We start from the raw sequence: 14,013 nt of genomic DNA on the forward strand, positions 1-14,013 counted from the left end.
TGTGGAATGTATATGAGGATGCCTGTGACAGGATGAATGACAGTTGGTTTGCGGTAATGGGACACATATGGCAGAGAGCACATTTCACAAATCTTCCCTACTCTTTGCTACAAAGTATGAGCTCAAAGGCATATACTTTTAGTCACAAAAATATTATACTTTTAAGGCTTATAGGCGAATAGAGACGCAGTTGGTATTTAGAAACAATGTTAAAAAAACTACAATTCCCAGAGGTCACGTAACTTCCGCCATCTTGATTGAGGCGGTCTGTGGACAGCAGGCACCGACCACGTTTTTTTATGCTCGCCTATGTATGTTGAGCTTGTAGTGGAGTGTGCAGTACATTTTACAGATCTACTGTTGTGTTACATTCCATCTGCTTGGACGTGTTTAAAAGCCATGGCTGAACCGATACGTGCGCTGTGTGATGAGCTCATAAAGGCTGTGAATGTGATGATGGAGGCAGAATCAAGCCAAACGTACCGTCTGGAGGCCCTAAAGGTGAACTATGTCTAAATTCAAATACGATTAAAAGCCTATTATGAATGCATTAATTTATAAATCCATATTATGAATGTCACATAACATTGTATTGGGAACTCCCGTTAATCGTTCCTCCATATCATTCGCGTTTTTGTTTTGTTCAAATATTCATACGCACAAATCGTGATATTAATAAGTTTTGATGTTCTTGTTTGTTGCCTTATCATACCAATCTTATCAATATCTGTCAAGAAACATGTGGAAGTTAGAAATAGGCAACATTTCTTTGAATATCTCGCATACATAAAATGTTGCATGCCATGCACATTTACATCCTCGCCTTTACAGATGCAGAGCATTCGGTATAAGTACACAATAACACTTGTTAACAGACGCTGAGGTGAGGTGTACCACACAAATATATGAAGACGAGACTATTTGTAGCTGCTCATATCTGAAGTATGGAGCACCTCACTTAGGAAGAAGTACGATAAAACAACAACAGCTAGCTAATATGTTTTCAGGTTTTTCTAATGTGTAAATAAAATATGCACTGATGTCTTTGAATTACATCAACTGATTTGTTGATGACTTGTCATTTTTTTAAAACAATGTGCACATGGAAATTGTTGCCCCCCCCATGATGTAAACTCAGTTTAATAGGTCTGTTATAAGTTTTCTTTTTACAAAACAAATAATTTTAAGACAACATAAAATAGTTTACTTTACTGTTCTGATCAGTCCCTTGAACTGCATATACTAAAATATGAATTGTGTAATGATGCAGTACAACATGTTGTTAAATTCTCTAATACGTTTCCCTGTTGTTGTAGTTTATTGAAGAGTTCAAAGAGAAAAGTCCTCTCTGTGTTGAATGTGGTCTTCAGTTAGCGGAGATATCACAGACTGCAGTGGTCAGACACTTTGGGCTGCAGATACTGGAGCATGTAGTCAAGTAAGTGTTTTAAACCCTTTTTGTGTGAACAGTTGGGGCCAGACGTTTTGGCAGTGACCTACATTTTGTGTTTTGCAAAGTTTGCTGCTTAAGTATTTGTAGATAATTTTTCTGTGTGTTTTATGGTATACTTAAAGGGTTAGTTCACCCAAAAATGAAAATTATATCATTAATAACTCACCCTTATGCTGTTCCAAACATGTAAGACCTCCTTTTATCTTCGGAACACAGTTTAAGATATTTTAGATTTAGTCCGAGAGCTCTCAGTCCCTCCATTGAAGCTGTGTGTACGGTATACTGTCCATGTCCAGAAAGGTAAGAAAAACATCATCAAAGTAGTCCATGTGACATCAGAGGGTCAGTTAGAATTTTTTGAACCATTGAAAATACAAATAGGGTTGTGCCGATAGACGATAGTATCGTGTATTGACGATTGTCAGAGATATCGACTGTAGCAGATTTCTCTGTCGATAGTCAAGATGATATTAGGCTCATTCTCCTATCAATGTATTAAATTATAGCTAATAATAATAACTATTATTATTTTTATTTGGCGGCCTATTATAATTCGGCTATCAAACTGCCCAGCTATTACACTTTAGCACCGCGTTTCACACACACACACACATACAAGCACGCAAAAGAGTATGAGCTTGTAGTCGGTTAAGAAGTATCCACCTACATCGTATGCAGATATAAGGTATTTAATTGCACTTTAACAAGTATTCTGAATGGCCTATTATGTGCAATATTTTAAACGAGCCCTCACTAACTGAGTTTAATGCCACAGTTATGTTAGAATGCATCTCGTTCTTGTTTCTGTGGCGGTGTGTTCTCGTTCTTGTTTCTGTGGCGGTGTGTCGGGGCTCATCATGAGGCGGGCTGTCTAGAGCACTGTATGACTAAAGCCCCTGTTTATACTTTCCACGTCCGCGAGTCTGCTATGGGCTGCTAGGTAGGCGTGACGTAAAAATCATCATCGGAGAGTGCCCATTTTTTTTCTGCACTGTCAGTAGGCTTCAAGACCACAATTGCACATGTGCAGGCAGTATGTAGAAGCCCATTGCTATTCAAACCTGTGCAATCTGTCAATAAAAGAATATAAAGACAGTCAGGTGTGCAATAATTCTGGGCAACTGTTTGTTCACATGTTTGTTGTATAGCAGACCATCAGCATTTGCTTTCGGAAGTATAAATGAAAGAAGTCCGTGTGCATGTCCGGATCGCTCATGCAGAAAATATAACATAGGCTTTATGCATCAGTTCAGTTGAACTTTTGAATAATTTATGTTTAACATGTTCGTTTATGTCCAATATAAGAGTTAAATCTACTATTGATTTTCACCGTTGACATTTAGATTGACAACTTTCCAACACAGATGTGGCAAATTTGTCACAGGACGCACTAGATGACAGTTCCGTCCGACTATATATGAACTAGCTGTTTTAAATACAGAATTTTTTTTATTTAATGTTAGTTTATCATAATGTCTGAAAGTATATTTTTTCGATTATTGGTGATTCAATAGGCTCTCTCTCGTGCACCTGCGCAGCTTAAAACACCAAGTAGTTATGCTATGACAAGGGCAAATTGTCATAGCATAACTCTATCTTGCTTCACCCATGCATGATGATAATATCGTGTTTCGTTGATCTCACGGGCTGACGTTATGACAATTTGAAAAATAACTATATTGCCCAACACTATACTGAAAAACAATAAGCATATCATAAAGTTTAAAGGTTTTTATTGGCAAATATTTATAGACTATATATTTACAGCATTGTTCTTCATAACCTCTGCAGTTCACTCTGGCATGCTGGATATTAGCTTCTAGGCCAAATTCTTTCTGATGGCGATCCATTCCTGCCTTTTTAGTTGGATCACAATTTGTTGGATTCTGCTTGTCCACTTGCCTTTTGAGGACTGACCACAAGTTCTCTATGGGATTGAGATCCGGAGAGTTGTCTGGCCATGGATCCAAAATTTCAATGTAATGGTCTTCGAGCCACATCTTTATCACTCTTGCTTTGTGATTTTTGGTGCTCCATAATGCTGGAAAATGCATGGTTCATCACCGAATCGCTCTTGCAGGACCTTTTGATACCATTCTTTATTCATGGCAGTGTTTTTGGCCAGAATTATGAAAGTGCCCACTCCCTTTGTTGAAAAGCAATCCCACTGGATGGTCTCAGGATGCTTCACTGTTGGCATAACACACATGACTCATGGTAGTGTTCACCTTTTCATCTCCGAACAATCAATTTTTCAAATATCACAAACAAAGGAGCTTCATCAGAGAAAATAAATTTGCACCTGTCTTCTGCTGTCCAGACCTTGCACTTCATGCAGAATTTTAGTCTTTCCTTGATGGTTTTCTTGGAGAGAAGTGGCTTCTTTGCTGCCCTTCTTGACACCAGGCCATTGTCCAAAAGTATTTGCCTCACTGTGTGTGCAGATGCTCTTACACCAACCTGCTGCCATTACTGAGCAAGCTCTGCAATGGTGGTGATATGATTCCATAGCTGACTCAGGAGGAGATGGTTCTGGTGCTTGCTGGACACTCTGGGATGTCCTGAAGAATTTTTCACTGCAGTCAAAACTCTCTCCTTGAAGTACCTGATACCTTTCCTTGCATGTGAGGCCATTTTGATGCAAAACAATAATTGCTGCACGCGTTTCTTTTGAGGTAACCATTGCTAACAAGATCACAATGATTGGAATTCATCCAGCTTATAAGCTTAACTTATTTTTATGCAATCAGTTTGCTCTTACAATGTAATCAGTATGATAGGGATTTTACCTGATTTGTACTCATTCATACTTTCACATGTGTTGCTGATATGATTAGTCAATTAATGTTAGCTGGTCATTTTGTGTCAGGGTCAAATTTTTTTGGTGAAAAGTAAATTTTTTTTGGTCAGTGAAGCTTTTAGCAATTATAAAAAATGCATCTGATCACTCTACACAATCTAGAAACAGTGTGAATGAGCACCACAACAGCTTAAGCAGCAAACTTTGCAAAACACAAAATTTATGTCACTGCCAAACTTTTGGTCATGACTGTTTACCACAATGAATGCTGAGCATTAAGCTAAACACATTTTTGTGAACAGGTTTAAATGGAATGACATGGCACCACAAGAAAAGCTACAGCTGAAAAACAGCACTATGGGCCTGTTGTCAGATGTAAGTATTTTGGAAGTGTATCTACTAAATCTTATCTGTTTATAAATAAATTGCTTATTCATATTATGGCTTAATGTCCTGTTTTAGGGTACACATCCAATTCTGCAAGAGGAATGTCATGTTAAGGATGCCCTCTCACGCATAGTTGTGGAGATGATCAAGAGAGAGTGGCCGCAGCACTGGCCAGACATGCTTAAGGAGATGGAGGCCCTTACTGCTATGGGGGTATCAAGATTATTTGCTAACATAAAGGGTGATGTTGTAAGACTTTGGTGCCAGATCATGCTCCTGAAGATATGCCTTCATGTCAGAGTTTATTTACAACCCTCCTCTTAAGGGCAGCCATGGTCTAATGGTTAATCGTCTAATGATCTAATCAGTTCTGTAACCTGAAGGTTGCGGGTTTGAGTCTCAGGTCTGGCAGGTGGGTGGGGGGAGTGAATAACCAAAGCTAGGTCTTGGCAAAAAATCTAATGGGATTTTCATGCGCATCTCATCAGCAAAGCCGCTCGTGTGTAGTGGTCAATGTGTTTTTTGACCGCTAATATCTTGGAAAGCAAATGGGGCTGATAGCCGATATAATAATAATAAAAAAAGATTATTAATAAGATGATAAAGAGAAATTTTAAATCATTTGACAATGGGTTAAAAAATAAAGATGTAAAAGAAACATACTTTAGATGACATTATTTTCCACAAATAAATATTTAATAAAAATATACTTAAAAAGTAAACACTGTAACCAACAAAACACTCAGTATTCTGGGAAGTTTGTGTGCATTAGGAATCATATTTTTAGGGCCGGACTATTATGGCCTAAAATCAAAACTTCGATTAATTGAACATTTTGCCTCGGTTTTGCTTTTTTTTGCCCTCATAGTTCACTGACAAGGTTTGTACTGTAAATATGATTGACTATCGGTAGTTATTTTATCTATGTTCGTAACATTTCTTACTAGGGTTGGGTATCGTTTGAATTTTATCGATTCCGATTCTTATCGATTCCTAGTTTCAAATCCAATAAGATAAAAAATCCAATATTAAAAAAAATTAAGTAAAATATTTAGATGTCAAACATTTTTACAAAGCATTCTGTTGCAGCTGAATAACATGAGAAAAAATCAGCAGCCTACAAAACACTGCAAGAGGAATTTTGCCTGTGATAAAAAAAAAAAAAAAACATGGCAAAAACAATTAGATTTATATAAATTTCAAATATTAAAGTGTTAAAGACAAGTAATAAGATAGGTCAGTAATAAGACAGAAACAAACAAATCAATTAGCAATATCATAAATACAACTAAACTAAATTTCTTTTTGTATCGTAGTTTCGACTTTGAACAACCTTTTCTACAGTTAAAGCTGCAGTAGGGAACTTTTGTAAAAATATATTTTTTACATATTTGTGAAACCTGTCATTATGTCCTGACAGTAGAATATGAGACAGATAATCTGTGAAAAAAATCAAGCTCCTCTGGCTCCTCCCAGTGGTCCTATTGCCATTTGCAGAAAGTCATCCGCTCCCGGTAAAAAACAACCAATCAGAGCTGCGGTCCGTAACTTTGTTTGTGTTTAAAATGTAGAAAAATGAACATAAGCGAGTACACCATGAATCCATTTTCCAAACCGTGTTTTTAGCTTGTCCTGAATCACTAGGAGGGTACACCTATAATAAGTCTTGATATTCTGACTATTTTAGATTGCTTCGGGGGTACCGCGGCGGAGTAATCCAGTACCTTTGTGATTCTTCATAGACATAAACAGAGAGAAGTAGTTCCAGCTACGATGTTCTTCCGCAAGACGCAAGAAGTTCTGTTTATTAACCACTAGAGCGTCAAAAGTTCCCTACTGCAGCTTTAAAATACACCGAACAGTCCGAGAACGGACACAAACCGGGAACCCGCAGCGCGACCGGTGCTCTCTATACAAGCGCATGTGCTTCATGTTCTATAAAAAGTTTTGAGATTCTAAGCTACTTTAGTGATAAATCACAGGACAGCGCTGACAACTAGTTTCTGTGTTCCTCTGTGCGCGCGATCTTCATAGCTACTGTTTATATGAGTGTTTGTGCCACAATGCAGCTGCATGAACAAGGTAGCTCGATATAAGAATACACATCCGTTTATCTAATCGCTTGAATGTCCAAACCATAAAACAAATGCAACTGACAAAGTTTATTGAAGACGCAAGGCTCACCACTCACACCGCTTTGCTTTTATGCCACTGACTGGAGAGCAGAGTCATGTGGCTACACACGTGCTAGTATGCTTTTAAGGGGGAAGTGTTAACAGGATTAAAAAAATGAAATAACCGACATGGGAAAATTACATCGGTTAGAGGTTATGAATTTCGGTTTTGATTATTTTCCGATTAATCGTCCAGCCCTAATATTTTTCAAATAAAGCCTGGGTAACACTCATTTTACATACCAGCCCACAATGAAAATGACATGAATATGACAGTGCACAAATGCATAAAGTGCAGCATACCGTATTTTCCGGACTAAAAGTCACACTTTTTTTTCATTGTTTGGCTTGTCCTGCGACTTATAGTCAGGTGCGATTTATTTATCAAAAATTAATTTGACATGAACCAAGAGAAATGAAACAAGAGAAAACATTACCGTCTACAGCCGCGAGAAGGGCCCTCTCGCCACTGTAGATGGTAATGTTTTCTCTTGGTGCTTGGTTCTAAATAAATGCAACTTATAGTCCAGTGCGACTTTATATATGTTTTTTTTCCCTTGTAAAGACGTATTTTTGGAATGATGCAACTTATACTTAGGTGCGACTTATAGTCCGAAAAATATGGTAATTTGAAATCTAGAGTTAAAATTTTAAAGCATTCAACTCAGACTGACTGACCATCCCGCAGAGAACATGTGATCATGCACACTTCACAAAATCTCATAGCAGGATTCTAAATTTGCAGTGTTTGTCAAATTAAATGTTCATTAGTCATTCAAAGATTTAAATTATATAAATGCGTATTTTCTAAATGCTGACGGCAAACGAGGAAGTATTATAATTGTTTGAATTTCTATTACTAATAGGCCTAATATAAAAGTAAAATGTTATAATACTTTCTGTATACATTAATTCCTTTTGTTTAACCGTTCTATCTGATTCTTGGACAAAGAGGGAACTGCTCCATCTTTCAAGAATAATCTTTGTGCAAACACACTCTACAAACGCAACTCTTCCTTCTCCATGGGAGCGCAACAACACCACGCCCCCTTTTTTTGTGTATTCCTGTGGGCGGAGGTTAGTCAAAAAACGCTTCTAGTGAAGTCATTAATGAAGGAAGTAGAGGGATGTAGTCCAAACTGGGCGTTCGATGTAGGCAAATTCTGTTAAATAAAATATCTCACTTGACATTGAACTTTGTACTTTAGAATTTTACAGATGTTATTTATACTCTAACAACAACATTACACACTAACTAAAGTGTAAAACATGGGATCACGAAGAACGGTAACTTTTAAATGAAAATGTGTGCCTTTTTATCTTTTAGTTTTAAGTGGTCTAAATGTATTTATATATTATGTGGAAGGTGTAGTACCAAGAAAGTGTGTAAATGTGTAATGTTGCTGTTTGAGCATAAACAATATATGCAAAGTTACAAAACTGAAAGTTCAATGCAAACGGAGATTGATCGGCTACTGATCACAATTGGCTGATAATCACTCTGGGATAATTGATCGGTGTCTCTAAAAAGGCAGATCTTATAAAACCAATCTCAAGCAATTTCTTGATTAACTGATAAAGTCATTTGAAAAAGTTTCTGTGAGACATAATTTCATAAACAGCTAGAGTTATTCCGATTCCGATACTAGTATTGGAAATATCACCGATACCACAACAAATTCTGGCATCGGTGAGTACATGAATCCATACACCGATCCGATACCATTTTCTTAAACAAGACCTAGTTATGACCGCTAGCTTTGCCTAACGGCTGCACGGTTCTTCTTCGGTGCTCAGAATGCATTGCAAGCACAGGAAGTTGTGCCGTTAACCCAAGCAACCCCTGTTTAGAGCAGCGAAGAAGAAATGAAAACGCGTTAGCAGCACTGATCTATATATGACTGGATCGCTCATCACGTTTTAAACTGCCAACAGACAGTGAAGCTGCTTCAATATTATAGATCAGTGGTTAGCAGTATGTCCGCTGTTTATCAGTATTTCAGACTGGACCAACCAGACTGTAAAATGGCGACTAGGGATGTCACAAGTACTGGCACTTCACTACTAAGTCGGTGCAGAAAATGTAAACAGAGTCTCTGTAGTACCGGTAGTAAGTTACCGACTCCAGAGTATATTTGTTACCCACAGCTACATTCAGTCACTTCCGTGTTAGTCTAAGTGCAGGGCTCCAGACTGTAGCCGAATATATACTAGTGTCTGTGAATATTAAACTGCAAAATACTATTTAAATATTACTCCTGCAAATTCTACATCTCTGTGGGTGATGGGCGCAGATGCGCGGGGGCTCGCTGTTTTGTAATCTCTGCGGTGTGTCACTATATGAGGACACGAATGCATAAACGAACGTCACTTCATGAGAATTTACCATTTCATTTGAGAAAACTGTCATATCATAAACACAGACACTCAAAGATCTTCATGGCAACCCATCAAAATAAATGTTCGGTTTAACGTGAGTAAATTGACAATATATTAAGCTACTGTTGTAGCCTACAGTAGATTTAGCTATGTCTCTATGTAGTAATAATAATACGTCTCTATTGATAATAATAATTATTCCTAGACTGTTGCTTGTTAAAGAGATTCTCATTAATATATAATTTTTTTATGTTCCTAGACTTATTTGTTGCAGTTTTTTTATACAGTTATATTGTAAAAATGTTAAGAGTGTTAGATTTTTGGCTCAATTTGAAGTTCTTTTTTGCTTAAGAAAATAAGTGAAGTGTCATACATAGTGAAGTGACATAGTGAAGTGAATTTGTGCTCTGCTTTTAACCCATCCAAAGTGCACACACACAGAGCAGTGGACACACACACACACACACTGTGAACACACACCCGGAGCAGTGGGCAGCCATTTATGCTGCGACGCCCGAGGAGCAGTTAGGGGTTCGGTGCCTTGCTCAAGGGCACCTAAGTCGTGGTATTGAAGGTGGAGAGAGAACTGTACGTGCACTCCCCCCACCTACAATTCCTGCAAGCCCGAGACTCGAACTCAAAACCTTTCGATTACTCTCTAACAATTAGGCCACGACTTCCCCCAAAGGATCTCTCGAGAGAATGTGCCATTGAGTTATAATCACATGCAGTATCTTTATCTCTTTCTATAAAGATATGTTTGCACTTATTCCTAATTTGCCATATCTATAGGGGGCACCCGGATATTAACCGGGGACCTCTTGATCTGCAGTCAAATGCTCTACCACTGAGCTCTACCCCCCAAATAAATAATATTACTGTCAAATTCATGTCGGATAATAAAAATACTGTAATAAATACAGTAGTTCACCATGTATTTGTTGATGTTTATCAAGAGATAAGTATAAAGTACACCATAAAATAATTATAGCAGTTTACACAGGGCTAGTAGTGTATACAGCTGTATATACAGATACACACCCAGGTCACATCAGTACTTGGTATCGGCCGATACCCTGAGCCCAGGTATCAGTATCGGGAAGAGAGAAAGGGTTACGGAACATCTCTATAATCAGTGTGAATGAATCATTGAGCACTCTCTCTCTCAGAATGTAAATGGTTTCAAATCACATCGCGTCTAAAAAGATAACGTCTCGCTAGAGTGGTCAGCTTTGTGAAGCGCCTTTCATTTGCTTGTGGATGTTTGTGTCTCAAGTGATATTGCATCGTACTTGCACTGCTGTTTTATTTAAGGTCACCTTCTTAATGGGTATTCCCTTATAACCCACGTGCACACGCCACACCTTAACCCTTTGAAGTCGATTAACGCTTCATTATATCTAATGTGACCACGCCCCTGCACTTAACGCGCTATTCAGATTCAAACTGAAGCGCGTGGCTTAAATACGCCCACACAGAAGAAAAAGCAGCCAGACTGTTCAAGTTTTTATTTTATTTTACTGTTTGCTTCGCGATGAGAGGAATAAGACAATTCACCCCAAAAAGATGTGATGTGGTTGAGGATTTGAGAAATGGATTTCCTCAGAAAAAAGAATGAAGCACTTTATTTAGCAGAGATCATAAACATGAGTAAGTCTCTTTTTATTTATTTGTACTAGTTTTCACATAACGTGTAAACATTTTACTAGTTAGAATTTTTCCAAATACTTTTTCCAAACTATAATTCCTGACTAAATGTATAATCAAGTGAAACATTATGAAGTTTCAATAACAATATACAATACGATAACATTCAAAAGCTTGATGTAAATAATATAAATGTGACAAACAGAGATAACTCTAAGAAATGTAAAAACAGTTCTTTTTTCTGCAGTTCTTTCAATTTATTCCCCTAAAAAAACCTGAAAAATATTCTCAGCTCTTTTCAACATTAATAATAATAATATTGATGATTTTAATAATAAATGGGTTTTTTTTTGGTAGAAAATAAGATTGTTAAAAGGATTTCTAAAGGATTGTGTGACTGGAGTAAGGATGCCAAAAAATTAGTTTGAAAGTAAGCTTTGATTGTTCCTAATAAACTGTTTAACTGCTCCCCCAAGTGGATATTAAATTATGTTGTGGGATAATTAAATATATTCTTAATAAACTACAAACGTAAAATTATATAGATTTATTTTATTCTCACATTCTTTCTTGTAACTCCTCACTCACAGTGGCACAGCTGAATGAGAGGCTCATTATGCGGCCCTTTGTCTTCTCGGGTGTAAATCACAATGATATTCATGATAGTTGACGCCTATGACTTTTACCAACAAAAAGTGTCTTAGAAAATGTAAATCAATATATTTTTTTATGTGAGTGAGTAAACCAGATGATTTTCACATAATTTAGAAAGAAAAATTCTAGGGTACAAGCTCCAGTTCTCAACAGTCCCGGGAACCAATGTTATGTATGTGTTTTATGGCCTTATTCAAGTGATTTAACATTTTTAGTTTTTCACTAACCATGCATAACTTTTTTTTTTTTTTTCTCAAAAATACAATCATGTACATGCATGCATTTTATACATATTATTATAGCCCAGTTTGTGCTGATTACAGTGATATTAGATTTTACCCATTTAGATATTTATAAGAAACTGAAAAAAGCACAAATATCAGGACATGACAAAACTTCTCCAGGCCCCAAATATACCCTTAGACTCCAGAGGGTAACCACGCGGCTTGTATCCAATGCCCCCGGTTGAATCAGGCTTTGATGGATCGAGGTTTGGTTACATCCTGAATCCACCAAGGCCGGAAAAATACCCCCCTTTTAACGCACGGGTATTTGGTATTCGCCGGCCTGACCGGGGGTGACCTGCGGGGCGTCCGGGATCCACAAAATGGTCCGGATCCCCGCAACGCCAGCAGGCCAGCCCAGACCTTTCCCCTGTCCCAGCGATGGGGAGTGGGCTTGAACGACTGGCGTGGAGAGAGCGGAGGAACGGAGGAGCTGTCCCCTCCAGCGGGCATCAGTCCCGGCCCCCTGGGCAGGGCTCTGGAACCCGCGAAGGACCTCTGGTCGGCGGGACTCGAGGAGGGCTGGGTGGCCGGGACCTAGGGAGAGAGACAAGGGCGAGAGAGAGGGGGAGAGAGAGTTAGAGGGCAGGGGTTCGCCGACCCCTGGGCACGCCACCACGTGGTCCTCCACCAGATGGATGGCCGAGTCCAGCGACGTGGGGCGGTGGCACTGGACCCCGACTACTTTTGATTTAGTCATTCAAAATGTGACATTCCGTCCGTGTTAGGCATTCCGTTTTTATGACTGTATTTCTGCATCCCGAAATTATTAGGGCGGTATGTCTCAGAATAGTCAGTGCAATTTGGGAAAGAAATCAGTTAAATCTGTATGTGGATGTGTGTAAATATTCAAATGTAATCCCCTTTGTAATTGTTAAAAATTTGTAATTTAATTACTCATTTTTTTGTAGTAACTAACTAATTACAGTTACAATAATTTTGTAATTAAATTATGTAACGCCGTTACATGTAACTAGTTACTCCCCAACACTAGTATATATTATTTAATGATCAAAAAACAGTCTGGTTTCAAATTGGAATTGTTTTTCTGCTTCGCTTTGATAGACCTCTGGCTTACATTAGCTGCACATATATTGCAAAACACTGCATTAGAGGAATCTTTACAGAAGTAGTCCCACACTTTGCTGCCACAGCGTTCACCTTTTTCAGCCATCTGTAGGGCAGAAAGAGAGAGAGAAAGAATAAGCATGTGTATTAATAATATCACCATGTATAATTACTCATGTCATCATTAGAATTATATATATATATATATATTATTTGTCAAACAATAGGTATTACCTACTTATATTTAACTATTATTACAACATTTTCTTATCTCTGTAAAGCTGCTTTGAAACAATCTGTAAAAAAGAAGAAAAAAAGCGCTTGTTCCGCTCACATTTATTTACATGTCCCCTCTGGTTTAATCATTTCTGACGCACCTACTGTAGTAACTGTAACTACACTATATTTGCTCTCACAGACACATTCACAACGGACCCGTATATCTTATCCTCTTTTTCTCTGCAGAGACCTAAGTCTCCTTCTCTTTGTGCAGTCTGAAGCAAAACATTGTCATGCGCTGGCAAACGTAAAGTTAGCCTTCTGTTACCGGAAGATTACGGAATCAATTCGAAGTTGAATGGTTAACGTTAGTGTCATGAACACACCAATTTCAATTTTGAGAAGAACCACCTTGGAACAAGTTAATAGCAAGCATTTAAGGGGCCTGCTAAAAAGGAAGCTATTTTAGCGTTAGAATAATGTAAGTTGTTGTTTTTTCGAGGCACGCTGTACATAACTTCTAGTCATTGACTACACGCGCCCCCCTGCCACAGTTACACGGTCATTATGTGTAAAACACTGCAGATATATTTAGAATAAGTTAAACGCTAACGTTATAGTTTGACCTCTTATTAACGTTTGCGCTCTTCCACTGATAAACATGGTATTAGCTTTGTGGCTAATCTAATATAGCAATGCATTAGCGGCTGTAAGTGATGTTACAGAATATTTAGAAGTGATAATGATTGGACCAAAAGAGCACATCTCCATGGCTCGGCTGATAGCTTTCTTCTGTAGTGGATTTCTGGCGCTGTTGTCAACTGGGGAGTTGCAGAGCTCCCTCTGGTGGGCAAACTATGCAACACTCATAACATGAGTGAAGCATGAGACTCTGTTTCTTATGTTTCATCGGCCGTTATAAACTCCGATGCCGATTTAAATGCAATT

General features: G+C 38.1%; 1 protein-coding gene and 1 non-coding gene across 3 annotated transcripts in view; one reads left to right on the top strand and one right to left on the bottom strand.

Moving 5' to 3' along the window:
- The first annotated feature begins 251 nt into the window (after positions 1-251).
- LOC127970069 (exportin-5) overlaps positions 252-14,013 on the top strand; it is a 173,632-nt gene continuing 159,870 nt past the window's right edge. For both annotated transcript variants that reach the window (XM_052572303.1, XM_052572304.1), the window contains exons 1-4: positions 252-501; positions 1,317-1,438; positions 4,556-4,628; positions 4,716-4,853. In XM_052572303.1, coding sequence (XP_052428263.1) covers positions 310-501; positions 1,317-1,438; positions 4,556-4,628; positions 4,716-4,853 — 525 coding nt within the window. In that variant the 5' untranslated portion in view covers positions 252-309. The remainder of the gene's footprint in view (positions 502-1,316; positions 1,439-4,555; positions 4,629-4,715; positions 4,854-14,013) is intronic.
- Positions 9,984-10,055, bottom strand: trnac-gca (transfer RNA cysteine (anticodon GCA)). The gene has a single exon. It is a non-coding gene; the product is annotated as a tRNA-Cys (tRNA).

This window comes from Carassius gibelio, chromosome B13 (genome assembly GCF_023724105.1).
Source record: "Carassius gibelio isolate Cgi1373 ecotype wild population from Czech Republic chromosome B13, carGib1.2-hapl.c, whole genome shotgun sequence".
NCBI classification, from domain to species: Eukaryota; Metazoa; Chordata; class Actinopteri; order Cypriniformes; family Cyprinidae; genus Carassius; species Carassius gibelio.